Genomic DNA, 18,470 nt, shown 5'->3' on the forward strand with positions numbered 1-18,470 from the left:
CTTACGGGAATAGATCAAAGACGGGCAAGCCGGTTTTTCGGCCATATGGGGTAAGAGGGTTAAAGGGCAATTCACCCCAGATGTGTTTGGAAGTTTTAAGACACAGCAAGATGTGCATCCTTTTTAACCAGCGTTTCAATCCACGAGAGGTCCGTGTAAAAGGCACATGTTCAAACACGAGCCTGAACGTCCTGTTGTGTCTTTTGCTTGCACTTGTAAGTGAAGCATGCGCTGTGGTTTATTATGTCCCGCTGTCTTTTATTACATTTTATGTGACCCGTGTTGTAAACGCAGCTGGCGTAACATCGACTATTTCTATCCCTTGATTTACTGACACTGGAATTAGTTTCATTCGAAAATACTATCGCTATTGCTAGTTCCCAGTATTTTTATTTATTTATTTTCACAAATTGGGCCATATTTGGCTTGTAGGCCTTGAGTTTTACACATTCTCAAAAATATATTGTAATTGTAAGAAACTACCAGAATTGGCTTAGGAACATCTCTGCATGCTGACTCTCGTTGGAAAAAAATGCTCATTTGAAGCACCATCATGTCCTCCTGCTATCCCAATTATCCCAATGGCTGACTAGCTAATTGCTTATTATTGTATTTATTAGTTACTATTTTAGTTATTTTGTTGACATGCTAGCTTATTTGTAGACATGAATGGGACCTTAGTGTCTTGAGTGTCATGATTTATTTAACAGTAGCCAAGCCTGTCCTAATGTACCAGAACATTTCATTCATTCCTCTTCAGTACTTTATCCTGGTCAGGGTTGTAGCAGATCCTGAGCCTATCCCAGGTGCACAAGGAGGTAAACCATAACAATAAACGATCATTTCTTTTATCACAAATGTTAACCAAGTTAAATAGTTAGATAGATGAGGGTGCAGTTTTCCAGGCACCACTCTGTGACTGATTCATATACGTTGAGCCTCCAAATCAATAATGCTTCAACTCGAGTTTATAAGGAATCAATTATAAACGATACAATTGTATTATAATGGAGCTGACTTTTTTTTTTTTCTTTTCCATATCTGACAGATAACTCTTCTATACATGAACTTAACAGTTCTGTTTCCTTCCTACAGACTTCCAAAGACTCGTTCCTATGACCACCTGCTGACGGCTTGCGAGGGAACAAATCTGTTGGCTTCGAACCGTCGCTGCAGCGATCCCAACCTCAACGAGACGTGGCAGGAGCACCTTCGATCAGAGGAGCGAACGGCAGAAACACAACCAGAGGAGAACCTTGAGCAAGCAGCTTGTTGTAATACCCATCAACCTGAAACGACTGGATCGGATGAGAGGCTTCCAAATGAGGGATTACTCAACGGGGTGGAGCATGCGGACTCCAAAACAGAAAACGGGATTATTTTAGTGAACCAGGACGTGGATTCCGACCCAGTTGTTAGCACATGCTCTATAGCGGAGCTGCCCAGCGAGGTCCCTGAACAGAACGGTGAGGATTCAGTGTGTGACGAAGCGCTAAAACATTCCTCGGGCCAATCAGTCGCCTCTTCGTCGGCACCTCATCCTGGACACGTCACTAACAGCCAGGAATGTTTCTCTGCTAAAGAGTCTCTTTGTTTAGCTAATGACCTGAAATCTCACCCCACTTCACCACAAGAAGACTCTACAGAACCATTAAACACACCCAGCTCACTCCACTCACCTTCGCAGCCTCTGTCTCCGAAGCCGAATATCGACAGCTCTGTGTGTAACAGTGAAGATCCTCGCGTTAACGGCTCCGTTTCACAAAACTCCCTGAGCCGCCAGACGTCCACAGCGAGTGCCGGGTCCCTACAACTGGGCTGTCCTGGGCGAATGCTGGCTCAGGGCGCTCACCTGGGCGAGGATGGGCTCAGCGTGCACAGAGACGTTGTACAGGTGCGGCTCAGGCAGATGGAAGCGGGCCATCAGCTGCAGGTGGAGACACTGAAAAGGCAGGTGCAGGCACTATGGAACAAGCTGCACGTCAGTGGAGAGCTGGTGAGAACTCGAGCGCACACACACACACACACACATCTACCTATCTCTTATATCTGTAGCATGTGTGTAATTACCACAGACAAGAAATAACACTTTTTCCCGTGTTCCTGTTTTACTTTTAACTCACTTGTAATAGAAGTGAGCAGATGTTGCAATCTGTTAATAAACATTTATTAACAGAATTCCATATTTTCCTGAAGTCTTCAGTCAAAGATACTTGTAAATTAATCTTTGACTCTGTATGCATCCTGTCAGGGATGGAACTACAATTATTTTTTTCCCAGAGGGAGCTTTTAGAGGTAATGTGTGGGTCAGAATGTGCTTTAAAAATAACTGGATGTCCTCTCTTGGGATCGAAGGAATAAAACACTCTGGGCCGTTATTGTTACCGGCCCTGATTATTTTCTAATGACCGCACATCCCGAAGTGTTTTATTCCTCTTATACGACATACAGTATCTCACAAAAGTGAGTACACCCCTCACATTTTTGTAAATATTTGATTATATCTTTTCATGTGACGACACTGAAGAAATGACACTTTGCTACAATGTAAAGTAGTGAGTGTACAGCTTGTGTAACAGTGTAAATTTGCTGTCCCTTCAAAATAACTCAACACACAGCCATTAATGTCTAAACCGCTGGCAACAAAAGTAAGTACACCCCTAAGTGAAAATGTCCAAATTGGGCCCAAAGTGTCAGTATTTTGTGTGGCCACCATTATTTTCCAGCACTGCCTTAACCCTCTTGGGTATGGAGTTCACCAGAGCTTTACAGGTTGCCACTGGAGTCCTCTTCCACTCCTCCATGACGACATCACGGAGCTGGTGGATGTTAGAGACCTTGTGTATGTTAGAGCAGGTGTGCATACTTCTGGTTGAAAAGCAAGAATTTATCCTGCAGAAATATGAGGAATTTAAACCTAAACTAACCGCAAAAAGCAACACTGTTGCGGGTGCCAAAGCTCGGGAACATTACTGATTGTGTAAATGCACAAGTTTACTTTTATAGGCTCACAATGAGAATAACCAGATTGAAAACGTATAACCCCAACATCTTTCATTGTTCAAGTGTAGTTTTGTTTTTGTTTTTTTATGTTCCCGAGTTTAACCGCCGCCCTTAGACTCGTGCTATAAGCGAGCAAACAGGTTTCCTGCTCTTTTCTCAGTACGGAAAAAACGTGTTGGAAATCTTGTCTGTGCCAATCACACATGCGCAACAGATGGAGGATGGAGATAGGACTGAAAACACTGGAGTATTCCTATTAAACCAGTACATACAAACAAAACTAATACACACTTCACAATTCTGAGGCAAAAATACTGATCTAGATATTTTTGTTCTGTTTATGCTTGATGAGTTCATTAATTAAGGAATAGCTCCACATGAACAGAGATATAAACCACTGTTTTTGTCCAGACTCCTGTACCAGACGGGGAGAATAACGTGGAGGCTGTGCATCTGTCTCGCTGCGGCACCGAACTCTTTTCCGAGAGCAGCTGGGAAAACGAGGAGCAGCATGACAAACAGGTATGAGAGCGAGGGATCAGTGAAAGGAGGAGTGTGATTAGAGTTAGATAATGAAATATAGGTAGGTCTGGATCCAAAGAATTCTTATGTGAAGGATGTTTTTATTGCTTAACGTGTTTGTTGATAGATATCAGTTTTACAGACACTGCACCACTGATCATATTCCACTACAACACAGAACGAACCTTGCTGCCCTTCCACATGAACACCTCGACTCTACTGGGAAGAAATCCTGCCCTCCTAATATTAATATTATTAAGAATTGTGTTATTGTTCAAATCTAATATCTGTCGGTTGGTTCAGTGGGTAGCGTTGGCGTTTCACGGCTCCAGGGAGTCCAGTTACCGTCTGTGCGGAGTTGTGCATGTTGTTGTCCTTGTTTCCACATGGGTTTCTTCCAAGTTCTCTGGTTTCCACCCACCTCCCAAATACCTTCCAGTAGGTGTATTGGCAACTCTAAATTGTGTGTGAATGGTGTGCCCTGCGTGAACTAGATTTTCCACCCTAGCATGCATTCCTGTGATTGGCTCCAGATCCACAGGATCAAGTGGTTCTGACTTTTTTTTCTCAGTTTGAACTATAGTATGGAGCAGTGGGTGTCCTTTAGCTCAGTGAGTCATTTAGCACCGTAAGAATAAGAGCTCAATTAAGAATACGCTTTCAAGTAAATTCTTGAGTTTGTGCAGCTGGACTGAGGAGGAAGGAGACTAGAACCTTTTTCCTCTTCCCCTCCAGAGTATAACAAAAACATGGTGACTGCTATTTATGATGAGAAACTACAGCACATTAATGGGACAGTTCTTTGTAATAAAAAAAAGTGTCTTGTAACCACAGTTGACAATACTTCCAGCTTTAAGTCAACTCACAGACTTATATTAGTGCCGTCATTTAAATACATTATGGTTTCTATAGTAACAACTCCACATAACAGTAAACAGATTTGTAAAAAGTGTTCTTCTGATTGGCTGGAAGGTGTGCGTTCAAACCGTGTAATGCACATGTAGTGCCAGTCAGTTTCCTCACTGTTCTAAATGAACACGTTGCTTTTATAAGCAACTGGAGCCATAGTAACAGTTACAGTAGAATACGGTAGCTAAACTCACAGCTTTTATTAGTAGAGACCTTTCTCTCTCTGTCTACCGTAATTTTCGGACTATTGAGCGCACCTGAATATAAGCCGCACCCACTAACTTCAAAAAGAAAAATTTTTTTGTACATATATAGGCCGCACTTGTCTATAAGCCGCAGGTGTCCACGTAACATGAGATATTTACACAGAAAGATGTTACACAAAGATTTTTAAAAAACTTTTAATTAAATATGTACCGTAAATGCTTTTTTCTGAACTGTGTCTGTAACATGGCTGGTTAAAAAAAAAAAAAAAATACAGTTGTCATTGATCGCTATCTTCATCTTCCTCCTGCGCACTAAAACCACTAAAGTCGCCTTCTTCAGTGTCGGAATTGAACAGCCTCAGAACTACCGGTACTTCGTCACACACTTCCTCAGTCTCTCTTTCGTTGTCACTCTCAATGTCACTTACGTCTCGAGGCAAATTCGCCCTTGAGCTTGTGCTGTCCTCTTCATCACGCAGCAGTCCAGCCTTTCGAAACCCGCTGGTGATGGTAGATTTTTTGACACTGCTCCACGCTGTTAGGATCCACTGGCAGTCTGGAGCAAAAGTTGCTCTTCGCATGCTATTTCCTTCTTCGACAGCCAGATCGATCACCTTTAACTTGAAAGTTGCATCATATGCATTTCTTCGTGTGTTTTCCATGATGAGGGGGTGTGCATGAAGAATTTAGTGTGAGTGCATTTGATTTAATTCGAACAGTTTCATTGGTCCACTGTGACCTGTTCGGTAATTTCATTGGTCCGATGTGACGAGGCTAAATGTTTTGGCGGCATGAAGCTCGTTAGCCCGTAAAATCCATAAATTAGCCGCATCATTGTTTAAGCCACAGTGTTCAAAGCGTGTGAAAAAAGTAGCGGCTTATAGTCCGGAAATTACGGTAATAACTATATTATAATTTATTTAAATGAATGCGATCTTATCACACTACTTTATTTCTGTGTATGATTTAGAGCGGACAGAATTCTATGGTAAATGTTCTGCACTTATATAGCGCTTTTTTAACCTTGGCGGTTCTACAAAGTGCTTTACACTGGTTCTCATTCACACACATACACCAATGGTAGCAGAGCTGCCATGCAAGGCGCTAACTTGCCATCGGGAGCAACTTGCCCAAGGACACTTCGGCATGTGGAGTCACGTGGGCCGGGAACGAACCGCCAACCCTACGATTAGTGGACAACCCGCTCGACCACCTGACCCTCAGCCGCCCACTCTATCTATATAATTCTAGATCTAATATATAAATTATGTTTGTCCGTTCAGTCAAATTTTACACTCCAAACGTCAATGACCACTTTAACTCGTCGCTGCCGGCAACTGGCCATAGTATAAAGAGGATAATCCCTGGCTCCTTGTGCGTTACACGATTTCAACGCACACCGCGGAGCCAAACATGTTCTTCGCCTCTCCACGTTCTTTGGTTCTTAGCCTCCAGTTTGTGCATTAAAATCGCATAATGCACACCTACAGTAGCTGTGGATTATCCCTTACTTAATGTATACACACATTTTTCATGGTGAAGCGTTCTGTGAGGATATGCTTATCTCCTTAGCATTTTTGGAAGGAGTCTGAAGAGTTTGTTCACATGAACTATTTGTGTGTAGTAATAAATGAGGTAATTGTAAGTCACTCTGGATAAGCGCATCTGCCAAACGCTGTAATGTAATGTAGTAACGAGATCATGATGGTGTGCTCTCTGCGCTTCCAGGTCCCTCAGTGGTATCCCGATCACCTTCCAACACACTGCTACAGATGTGAGAGCAAGTTCTGGCTAGCTGCTCGAAAACAGCAGTGCAGGTGAAGATAGTGTCTGATCTCACTCTAATACATGTTCTCTGTTTGTCCTTTACATGTTGCACCTCAGAGCACACTCCAGTTTGCTAATCCTGGCCATGCTAAAGAAAGTGTTTTTCAATCTAATCTCTATCCATCACTTGTCTAGAGTATGTGTGATTTACCACCGACATAAATTTGAACGTTTCCCTGTAGCGAAAAAACAACAACCTGACATCGAAAACAAAACTCGTGTATAACGGAAGTTGTTCGGTTCAACTAGTAAATATTTTTAAAAGTGTGACGAGAATTCAGAACTAAAAACATTACACTCAAACATGAGGGAATTTAACGACAGCCCTCACTTCCCCCCTCCCAGGGAACTAGTCATTTCTTGTCTATGGTAAACACACACACGCTGCAGTTGATGTGGACAGTGATTAAGTTTTTCTTTAAGCAGTCACCTTGAGTGTAGCGTAGTCTCGGATGATGAACAAAGCTGGGTTCTTCAGTCAGTTAAGGCCTTCTGCTGTCCTCTCAGTCTCTCTCTCTCTCCTCTTCTTTGTGACTTTTCATCCTGTCCTCTCTGTCTCCTCCCTTTCTCTCCCTACAGTGCCAGAGAACCTGTTGAGGAAGCCTGGTGAGATTCCTCTTCCCCTCTTTTATTTCACGCATGCACTGTATTTTTCCATCTGTCTGTCCCTCTCTCTCCTTTCCATTCCTGCACTAAAGAAGAACTTTTATATATGTATCTGTATTCCACATGCAGACATATATTTACTGGTCATATTTATTGTCCTCATCCACCAGTGATAACAGAGGTGCCAACATTGCTAACAAGAACATAACTAGCAAGTAGAGGGGAGGGAGAGGGAATGTTCATCGGTGCACATGATAATTTCTCATTTCTTTTTTTCAGATGTGCACTACAAACTGAGAGACAGAAGTCTGGTGTACTTACCACTTATCACTTAATAATAAGCAACGCCTCCCCTTTTATTTATTTATTCATTTCCAATAAAAGAAACCCCACACACACGTTCTTGTTTTCTATTGGCTCACAAGACCAAGGTTCATGAAGTTCACCTAGATCGGGGTGTCAAGCTCATTTTAGGTAATGGGCCACATTAGTTACTCCAGTGTCAAAAAAGACCCCCAACCTCAGTTAATAGACCAATAATATAACATAACTCTTAAATGTGTTCATTTATCAGTATGTACATTCTGAATGCAAATTTCCAAATTCTGTAAATACACTGGGTTGCGTAAATATCCTCACACTCAGGCCCCCTCCAAAAAAAAGATAGAAACTTTTCCACATTGTGTAGCGGAACTGAAATAGCCCTAAATGTGATTGTAGCTGAGTTTATAGCCCTGAATCCAGTGCCCTATTTTGCCCCCAAGTGGAGTAACAGACTAGTTCTATCCCCCCAAAGGGGGAAAAAACAACAACTTCGGTTTCAAATGTGGTCCATAACCTTTGGAACTTTTTATTGAACCTGTCATGGCTGTATGTTTGACACTCCTGACCTAGGAACTGCTACAAGAAGCCAACTTTTCCACTTCAGAGATTTGGCTTTTCTGCAGCGTGAATTTTACTCCTGTTTATCTGAAAGAGCAGTTTTCAAGGAGTCAAAACCCTAAACTGTAGATGTTGGCACCGCTGTGACTGTCTTAAAAAAAAAATTTTAAAAAACCCTTTACTTTAAACGACTGCATAGTTAACTTTAGAAAACGTAGAAAGCTCTGATTCTGTTGAAATCTAAGAACAACAAGCTGCTGATTCTTATTTTGTCTGAGTTATAACAGACTAATGTCCTGCCCCCTTACTGTCGCCCCTTTAGGAATTGTGGGAACGTGTTCTGCGCCAGCTGCTGTGACCACAAGGCAACGAGTCAGCAGTTGTATGAACCTAACCGTGTGTGCCAGGCCTGTTACGGGCACCTTCGCCCATCGGCTGTGCCCCCTGTGCTGCCTCCTGCTGACCTGGAGCTGGAGAAACCCATTACAGCCAGTTCCAACTGAACAGAACCCTTTACATGCTGATCAACGACTCTATTCTCCTGTAGGAATCTTAACCAAATCAGCTTCATGTGAGAAGATTAGATTAGTATAAACTTCCGACACCGAGCAGAACGGAGATTTAAATCCCAAAACTAAGGAATCAAATAATTAACATAATTTATTAATAATGTTAGAAGTGGTCGTCTCTCGCCATGTGGATTCTAGATTAATGTTACGCTGCGCAAACACAGGCCTTTATATATGCAGTACTACATCATATAAAGCCATGTGGATCTCTCGAGAACGACTATCTGTGCTCATGTGAATAGCAAATGTGTGTATATAATGCCATGTACAGTCAAAGAAGAGCACAGTGTATATGCTGAAATTAAAATCTTTCAATCTGAGTAATGAAGCACTTTTTTTGAAGCCTCTCTGGAATTTTTTTTTTTTGCTGGACTGCTGGATGAACTGTATACACAGCAAGCCTAAGAGGAGACAAACAGGAACAGATCACACCTGATTAACGTCTCAAACATTGTCATGTTTATTCGCTGCCGATAGAAAACAATGTGCGTGTGTGTACTGGTAAAAGCTATAACTTCCACACCTCTCTCTCTCTCTCTCTCTCTCTCCTGTACTGCTGTTGCTGCTGCTGCTTTTGGAGTTATTGAAGCTCTGAAACATATAAGTGAATAAAATAAAAGCACAACACACTGCCAAGCCAAACATTACAGGCTCTAACTGTGTTTTAAATCAGGCTTGAAAAGTCTGTCTTAATTTAGAAATGTGCCAAGAAAGAGTAATGATGTTCAATGGGCTTGTATGTCATAAATCTACAGTATATACAACAGCCCATAAAATAAATGGCGAGGGGGGGGGGGGGGGGGGGGGGGTCAATAGTTTGCTCAACTTATTTACAGACCAAAAAAATGTTTGGTTGTGGATACTTAAGGGAAAGGACAGTTACTTTTGCTTTGTGACTGCTTTCTCAAGGTGGTCTTGGGAGCCCGTAGAAGCCAAGTGGGCATGACTGTGGTCTCTTTGGTTTAAAAAAATGGATGAGCTTTTAATTATTGATGTTTGCCTTGTTGTTCCTTGGGAGGGAGCGGTCTTGCCCACCAATATATACCCTTGGTGTTTTTTCTGCCTGCTAGGATTTTCCTGTTAGAAATATTCAGACTTCAAAACATAAATGAAAGACAACACACCCCAAAGAAAGATAGAGCTTCTTTTAATAGTTAGTAGTATACTTAATGCTATGACATTTAAAAATAAAAATAAAAAAAAGAAAGTAAAAGTAAAAACTACAAGGATAGCTACTTGTCAGCAGTTGTTGGACATCAGAGTTAAGAGCACAATGGAGGAAGTGCATCAAGTAACAAGGAAAGGAAACGAGAGGCCGTAACAGAACAAGTGTGTTCTGGTTTGTTCCTCACACGGTTTACATGCTATGGAGTGAGACGGCACGGTACGAATGGCTATCGTAGTGACTCGGCGCTTCACTGCTGGAACGGTATACTGAGAAGTTACTATGGATAGCTGATCGTCAGTATAGCATTCATTCTAATAGAAATAGTACTCTGCTCATAGTTCTGCTATTCGTTCATTCATTCATATCCTGAGGGTCAAAGGTCATGCTGGCTCGAGTAAATAAACCAGGACCTTCCATTATATATACGGCTTTAACGGGCCACCGTCGCTGTCGTTACGTTTTTCTGTGCCATAAAAAAAAAAACCCAAACATTGTCACAATGCTTTATAATTGTCTTCTAGTGCTCTGAGAAACAACAGTTAAACACTATAGATACATATCTTACAACTTTAACGGAGCTGATCGGGCAGCAAAATGGTAGAAAAATGATGGAGCCTTGAGAGCCAGTAGGTGAATTTGCTTCAACAAGATGATCACGTACACCAGTAAAACAGACCCAAGCTAAATGTTCCACTTTGAAGCATACGCATGGACGTCATACATGGTCCACATGGTTCGTCTGGACATTCAAGAGGAAATGTTTACAAATGAGCTTCTCACTTTTTTTTTTTTTTTCATTAACAAAAATAGACATGGCTTAACCAGCCTTAGTATTCCCTTTTAAAAAAGAAACCGCTTATATACAAGTGTCACATGACATCCTGAAGTGTTACAAAGTTCCTGTTCCTTCAACAGGGGCTGTGTAGTGTGGATAGAGAGGAAGGAAGAGAGACAGAGAGAGAGACAGAGAGACAGACAGACATCAGAGTGTGTGCAGAGCCTGCTTTCCAAAAAGCATCACAGTGTTAAGATCATGCTGAAGATTAGAGACGGTGCTCAGAGTGGTGCTCATTCGACCGTCTCGTAATGATCTTTGCCCCGTGGTGCTTTCAGGCTCAGGAAATAAAGGACAGAAAAGAAAAGGGTCATGTGTGTCATATTCCTCCATTTGTACATTTCTGACAATTGACATCAAGGCGAAAAGAAAAAAGAAAAAAAGAAAGAAAGAAAGAAAGAAGAAAAAAAAAAACCTCATGTAACCAAGCAACCCCTCCAAGGAAGTTTAGAAATGTTAGTATAACTACATACTGCTGGCCAGGTGGGTGTCAATAATATTAATCTTATGTAAGGCGTCTAGAGTGAGAGATTGTGCTGTGTCAAGCGTTACTGTGCGGGGGTTTCACACGGCGCCTCTGTTTTCGCCCACGGGGTAGTTGCCTGGGTCACATGACTTACGACAATCTTCTTTTTGGTACGATACAATAAAAAGATGGGCTGGGTTCCTCTCTCTCCCTCACTTACACCGATGACTGATCCCACACCTGTATGCACGTGCAAACACACACACACAGACAGACATATATACACATCAGTATGGAAACACTGAAGGAGAAAGTGCGCCTAAATTAAAAAAAACCCTAATAAATAGCTGCATTACTTCTTGTCAACCAACAAAGTGCAGGGAGAAAGAACATGCAAATTCCGCACACACAGGGCAGAGGCGGGATTCAAGCCCCCATCCTTGGAGGTGTGAGTCAAATGTGCTAACGACTAAGCCACCGTGCCCGCCACAAGCCCAAAACATGACTTATACACACGCATGCATATACTTTTCCCTGAAATCCCAATAATTTAATCACAATTATTTAGCTAGTTGAGGAACAAAATATTTCAAGAAATAGTCCACTGCAAAAATGGAGCATGGTTAATACAGTAGAGTCGAGATGACAAAAGTCATATGCTCACCAATATCCTAGTCAATTATGTGCAACTTTCACGCTCGTGTTATTGTTTAGATTTTTGTGCATCAGGTCTGGTTAGTGGTACCTTGTTGACACCGTTGATTGGTGTGCGGGACGAGCCCGTGTGCAGCCTCTCAAATGCACGACCGGGTGACCTCTCCCTCCTCAGCTCCATCACGCGGGCGGGTGAACGCTCGAGCCGGGTATCCATGCCCCTGTCCACCAGGCGGCCCGGGGACTTCTCCCTTTCCAGTGGTCCGGATGGAGACGCGTCTCTGCGGAACTCGGTACGAGCCTCACGGTACCGGCGCGGTGTGGCCACCTGCTGCATGCTGTCCTGAGGCACGGGGCCCGCAGCCAGCCGCTTCGAGATGTGCTCGTTGTAGGAGGGTGGGCCGCGCTTGTTTGGGCTGCTAGGGAAAAACGCAGGTGGACGTGTTAAATGCTGTATTCGTTCAGTTGTAGTAAGGCCAACAACTACACTTGTGTTACAATCTTGACACATTCCAAAAACAGAGAGAGAGAGAGAGAGAGAGAGAGAGAGAGAGAGAGAGAGAGAGAGAGAGAGAGAGAGAGAGAGAGAGAGAGAGAGAGAGTCTTCAAAATCTAGCCCAGGCGCAGGGGAACACTACAACTCCTAACCCGGGTTTATCTCTTTTCATAATTCCATAAGGCTCAGCAATATTAGACTACAAAACAGAATTCAAGTATTTCTACACCAACATGCATGGGAGCCATGTTTACATGTTTGTGGACTATCTAGAGCAAAATTTTTCACCACACTTTGTAATTCAGCTCAAATCAAAAATGCATTTTAACCTCATAAATGTGACCACGGTATCACAGAAGCCTGTGAACATGAACCATCAACAAAACCAACGTCTGCATATCTCTCTCACACACACATTTATTTGGTCTCACCCTCCACTTTATTAGGAAGACTTGTATTATTAACCAATAGGCCAATCATGTGGAAGCAACGCAATGCACAAAATCATGCAGATACAAGCGCTCAAGAGCTTGTTGGTGCCAGACGGGCTGGTTTGAGCATTTCTGAAACGGCTGATCTCCTGGGATTTTCACGCTCTCTAGAGTTTACACAGAATGGTACAAAAAAAAAAGCAAACAAACAAAAACAACAACGAAAAATATCTAGTGAGCAGTAGCTCTATGGGCAGAAACACCTTGTTGATGAGAGAGATCAGATGAGATTGGCCAGGCTGGTTTGAGGAAGGCCAGGGTAACTCAAATAACCACTATTTATAACTGTGTTGAGCAGAAAAGCATCTCGGAACACGCATGTCGAACCTTGAGTCAGACGACCACAACAGTTTCCACTCCTGTCAGCCAAAAACAGAAATCTGAGGCTATCAATGGCAGACAGCTGAAGATTAGAAAAAGACCAGGTGACGAAATATGGGTCAGTCTTTAAACTGTGCCATCACAGCTTCCTGGTCTGTTTTAATAAACTGCATTGCATATTGACATAACTGAAAACATTCATAACACACGCAGCAAAGAAGTGTGCTAGTGAGGGAATTTACATCATTCGCATCGCAGACATACACTCGACTGTGTTTCCCAACTTCCCATAATCCACCTCTGTGTATTTATAAAAATCAGCTCTGATAATTGCTTACCCCTTCAATGATGATCAAAACATCCTCACAGCGGCGGTCTCGTCGTACTACTTAAGACGAATGATGATTTATTAAAACAAAGCATTTTCACTATGAGCATCTGTTTAAACAGCACTAATATTGCTGGTGTGTGTGTGTGTGTGTGTGTGTGTGTGTGTGTGTGTGTGTGAGTGTGCATGGGAAATTAAAAAACAAAAAAAGAACCCTGCAATGACTCAATGTGCAACAGGCCAAAGTACCAACAGGTGGCAGTACTGATATGAGGGATTCCAAAAATGTTCTTAAAAACACTTTCTTTATTCATATTACAGTTCATCACAGCTGATCACATTTATATTAAATAAACATAAAATAGTAATAGCCTCTCTCACTCCTTGGAGCAAATAAAAAAAGCGTTCTTCCTCCTGTAAAGAACCGGATGCATTTGTGAGTGTCACACACAGGGTGGACCACATGACCACACAGACCGCTATTACTCACACACACCCCAAACATCCATGTACACACCAAGAGACGTGCTCTCATGCACACACACACGCGCACACACACACACACACACACACACACACACACACACACACACACTGAGTGATATATTAGTACAAGCACAAACCCAGGTGATGTCCCCTGATCAGCCCTTTTCCACTCGCACAGCGCCGGAGTCAGTGCTGTTCAGGAACAAGCTAATCTTTTTAAGAAACGGTCTGTGTCCAAGTACAATGCTTAAACATCTATGGACAACATGCTGAATGAGAAAGATGCCTGTTTTGTCTACTTTTAACTGTTTATTCTAATTTCCATCATCATTGTACAACCCCAATTCCCAAAAAGTTGGGACGATGTGTAAAATGTAAATAAATGTAAATAAAAACAGAATGCAATGATTTGCAAATCTCATAAACCCATATGTTATTCACAATAGAACAGAGAAAACAGATCATGTTTAAACTGAGGAAATGTACCATTTTAAGAAAAAAAATACGGTAAATTTAAATTTAATGGCCGCAACACTCAATCTCAAAAAACTTGGAATGGGGGCAACTTTTTTTCTTTTTTTTAAACATATGGGTTTATGAGATTTGTAAAAGATTGCATTCTGTTTTTATTTACATTTTACACAGCGTCCCAACTTTTTTGGAACTGGGGTTATAGCTGGAATGGAAATGATACAGTATACCGGGTGTCTCAAAAGTCTCCATGCACAGGCTATGTTTGTCAGCATCGCGTCGGTTGTGCCTGCGTCAGTGGATGGTCGTGGACGTCTGCAACACTTCCGATCTTTTTGAATCTGTTAATAAGTTTAGTAACAGTGTCGTGTGTGTGACACGCTCGGCATGTTTCCTGTTAAAGCCCATTGCAACCTTGCGACAGTTTCCCGATCTAGCCATGTGAATGATTTCAATACGTCATTCTTTAAAGGCTATCTGAAAAAGATATACATACTAAATTTTGGAAGACGTTTAAATGTTAAAAAGTGTTAATTTCCCCTACGTATGGAGACTTTTGGGACACCCTGTACTTATAATAATTAATCATCTTCAAACCATGAGTTCCGAATCTTTACACACTAGCGGGCATCAATGTGACAGGCGGCTGTTCATCTTCTATGCAAGCGTGTGATCCAGAGCCGTGATTCAGAGCGTCAAGTGACGTCTGAGTCGAGATTTTTCTCAGTCCAGGCAAATTAGGTACAAATTCAGACAACTGGCTCCCAGTGAATTCCACAGACCAATCCTGCAGGTTATCTGTGAACCTCTAGTTCCTACCTGTGTTTAGTCCCCATACAACCACATCTGCACTCAGAAAAATGGAAGAAAAGCCAAAGTATTCTTATATAATAGATTTTAAACAAAAGTAACACTGTCGTGTCCTTACGTGACAAACAGCACGTGACTAATGCAGGGTTGTTTTCATGGCGGTCATGCAAATCACTTGCTTACATGGTTGTCATGGTGACACAATGACACCATCACCAAGCCCCTGACGTGACCCGGTTCATGGTTCTAGATATTTTGGTCCTGCAACAGAACTAATTTTTCCTAGAACAAGAGTTTTTGTGCTGGAAATGCATGCAACAGTAGATAATGGCACCAGCACTTCTATCTTGTATCTTGGTGGTGGAAAAGGGCTAGCAATTACTCAGCAGCCTGAGATTAAAGGTGTATATTAACACTGACAACCAACCCTGGTCCATGTACCGACAGGCTTCACCAACATGCTCAACCACAACAACCTGGCAGTGCTACTCAAGTTCCCCAAACTCTGAGTGAGAGTGTGTGTATGAACGTGCTCTGATAACCAGCTGACCTGCGTGTGGAGCCACTTCTCTGAGGCTCGGAGGACGAGCTCTCCTGCACCAGGTTGCCCTTGCAGCAGATGACCCTCAGCTTGTTCTGGTAAGAAGAGGCCAGGTACACAGCGCCAGATGAGATGGCAGGACCCAGGTACCGTGGGCTAGGGATGTCTAGGTGAGCGTAGGTGTGAGGCCTGTTTATTTTTTTTAACCCACACACACACACACACACACACAGAGTTCATTATCTTAGTACTATAAGACTATAGGAAGTACATTAAGTATAATAGTGATTATATATAATGTGCAGAATATAAAGCGGGGTCCTACCCCAGCGCAGAGTGGCTCTGAACCTCAATCACATCCAGAGAGTTGAAGTAAGTGACGAACAAGTACGGCTCTCTGTAGGCTGCAGCGTGCAAGAATATTAAAATGGAATCACTGATGTCACTCGGGACTATTTATATGCTGCAAATAGAAAGCTGCTGATGGGAGGAAGGACACACACGGACACACAGACTTACCGAACGACAGAGGCAGTCTACTCCATTTAATATCGTCGCTGCGACTCCGGCGGCCATACGCGTCCACGAAGACCCCAAACTCTGCAAATGGCATGGAGAACGTTACATATAGCTTGGCTCAACACATTCCACAAATACTTTTGACACGATGAGCATTTCGGAACAAATGACATATAGCCGCTGCTCTGAAAAGTGTACAGGTAATCCCATCGTTACGTTATTAAATAAATAGTTTTGTATAAAGCACTTAATGAAAGATAGTGTCTCGGTTTTTGCAGATGGTTTCATTTACTGACAAAACGTCCCAGACTCTTTACAAAAGGAAATCATTATTTTATTGCCCCATAGTCCAAAATAAAAAGGACACCACCCTCCAATCACACGGGACACAATTAATATCTACATCACAATTAACATCTACACATATCTTTACACGTTCAGTCTAACTGCGCTTGGCTTGTTATAGTCTAAGGACGAGCAGCCAAAATCTTCCACTCAGAGTCTATTGGTGCTTTTTTAATGTCCTTTTTAAAAAGGGAAAAACATCCACCGGTGTTTACTCCTTCATTTATATTTTGGGACGTTCGTTAAAAAAACTCTTGCAGGTAGGTTACAAGCAGAGAGTTGTAGGATGGAACTAAGGACATCTGGTCCTCACAAAGGGCAGAAACACAAGCTCTCACACACACAATCTCAATCGGAAAGCTGTGTACCGTGGAAGCAGAGCAGGTACTCGTCCTTCTGTGGGGCACAAGACACCTGAATGATGGAGATGGGGAAGCTGTGCGAGGAGGCGGCGAACACGGCAGAGGCCAGAGTCACATCGTTCTTATCCAGGAACTCTGCATGACAACGTACACACACACCTTAATCAAAACTGCATTACACACCCCGTTAAACCACGAGCCAGGTGAGAAAATGGATGTGTGAGTGAGTGTGTAAGCCGTACCCTCCAGCACATACTGCTTCATCTCGATCTCGTAGAACTTGTTTGTGCCGATGATGATGCTGTAACCTGTGAAGTGGATACAGCTGCAGGGCTCTGAGGTCTCGATCTCCTGAGAGAGAGAGAGAGAGAGAGAGAGGACAGAGAGAGAGAGAGAGAGAGAGAGAGAGAGAGAGAGAGAGAGAGAGAGAGAGAGAGAGAAAGAGGATACAGAGAGATGACCGCAAATGAAGGATAGATAGACAAATTTATAGATAGATAGACAGATAAAGGTAAGGCAAGCAAGAGATGGAGAAGGCAGAGAGAGCGAGAGAATAGAGAGAAAAATAAAAGACAGACAGAAAAGAAAACAGACAGAAGAAGACAGAAAAAAAAAGAAGAGTGAGCAAGAACAAATAAAGAAAGAGAAAGACAGAGAGAAGACAGACATAAATACATAGGTCAGGCAATGCGTGCAAGAGGCAGAGAGAAAGAATAGACAGATAGATAGATATACAGACAGACAGATCAATAGGGTAAGGCAAGCAAGAGACCGAGAGAAGACACAGAGAAAGACGGAAAGACAAACAACCCAGACAGAGAGTGAGAGAATAAAGAGAAAAATACGATACAGACAGAGAAAAGACAGACAGATAGATATATAGATATATAGATAGATAGATAGATAGATAGGTATGGGAAGGCGAGGAAGAGACACAGAGACAGGATGGATGGATGGATAGGTATGTAGGTAGAGATAGATAGATAGATAGATAGATAGATAGATAGATAGACATAGATATTTGAAGGCGAGGAAGAGACAGAGAGAGGATGGATGGATAGGTAGATAGGTAGGTAGATAGCAGTGTCAGAGTGAAATAACTGCAGCAGAGGAAGTGATGATGGAGCGATGGGCTGTAGAAGCATGTGATTAGTGCTGAGTTTGCAGACTCACCTTCCTGATGCAGAACTTGCTGAGGCTTTCGTTGTAGCGCAGGATGGTGATCTTATTGGGCATTGCAGCACAGATACACATCCCATTCTCAATCTTCACAACACACACAGACATGGATAAAATACTCAGTGCACCAATGAAAACCTTTGTAACACATGTTTCAGAGAAGTATTTTACTGCCACGACTCTCAGTGGGGTTTGTGATATAAAAGCAAAGGGTATGCAACATAATTATTCATTCATTGGACACTCAAAGGAGCACTCCCACATTATTGGTTTCCCTCACAGGTACCAACCATAAAATAGGTTTCAGGAAAAGATGATGTGGCGAAAATGACAGTTTTGGAGATCTAATTGCAATTGGAATAGTTTTTTTTGTTGTTTTTTTTTTCCAGTGTGACCACATGGGCTCATTAGGCTCATATAAACCTAATAACATGAGCAATCATATTTTTATTATAATTGATTTCTGAGAGTCCT

The 18,470-nt window shown here is 42.3% G+C and overlaps 2 protein-coding genes across 9 annotated transcripts in view; one reads left to right on the top strand and one right to left on the bottom strand.

Annotated features, from left to right (window-relative positions):
* LOC108260270 (myotubularin-related protein 3) overlaps positions 1 to 8,844 on the top strand; it is a 29,207-nt gene extending 20,363 nt beyond the window's left edge. For all 5 annotated transcript variants that reach the window (XM_017460404.3, XM_017460403.3, XM_017460402.3 and 2 more), the window contains 4 exons: positions 1,096 to 1,996; positions 3,415 to 3,525; positions 6,369 to 6,457; positions 8,278 to 8,844. In XM_017460404.3, the coding sequence (XP_017315893.1) occupies positions 1,096 to 1,996; positions 3,415 to 3,525; positions 6,369 to 6,457; positions 8,278 to 8,458 (1,282 nt within the window). In that variant the 3' untranslated portion in view covers positions 8,459 to 8,844. The remainder of the gene's footprint in view (positions 1 to 1,095; positions 1,997 to 3,414; positions 3,526 to 6,368; positions 6,458 to 8,277) is intronic.
* An 811-nt stretch (positions 8,845 to 9,655) lies between these two features.
* Positions 9,656 to 18,470, bottom strand: part of cita (citron rho-interacting serine/threonine kinase a) — a 92,523-nt gene continuing 83,708 nt past the window's right edge. For 2 of the 4 annotated variants that reach the window (XM_017460685.3, XM_053677099.1), the window contains 8 exons: positions 17,991 to 18,083; positions 17,060 to 17,168; positions 16,824 to 16,952; positions 16,111 to 16,191; positions 15,917 to 15,995; positions 15,601 to 15,780; positions 11,739 to 12,063; positions 9,656 to 11,233 (listed from right to left, as the gene is read on the bottom strand). In XM_017460685.3, the coding sequence (XP_017316174.1) occupies positions 11,210 to 11,233; positions 11,739 to 12,063; positions 15,601 to 15,780; positions 15,917 to 15,995; positions 16,111 to 16,191; positions 16,824 to 16,952; positions 17,060 to 17,168; positions 17,991 to 18,083 (1,020 nt within the window). In that variant the 3' untranslated portion in view covers positions 9,656 to 11,209. Of the gene's footprint in view, positions 11,234 to 11,738; positions 12,067 to 15,600; positions 15,781 to 15,916; positions 15,996 to 16,110; positions 16,192 to 16,823; positions 16,953 to 17,059; positions 17,169 to 17,990; positions 18,084 to 18,470 lie in introns of all 4 variants that reach the window. The other 2 variants (XM_053677100.1, XM_053677098.1) reach the window with 1 other exon arrangement.

The sequence above is a fragment of the Ictalurus punctatus genome, chromosome 28 (assembly GCF_001660625.3).
Source record: "Ictalurus punctatus breed USDA103 chromosome 28, Coco_2.0, whole genome shotgun sequence".
Lineage (NCBI taxonomy): Eukaryota > Metazoa > Chordata > Actinopteri > Siluriformes > Ictaluridae > Ictalurus > Ictalurus punctatus.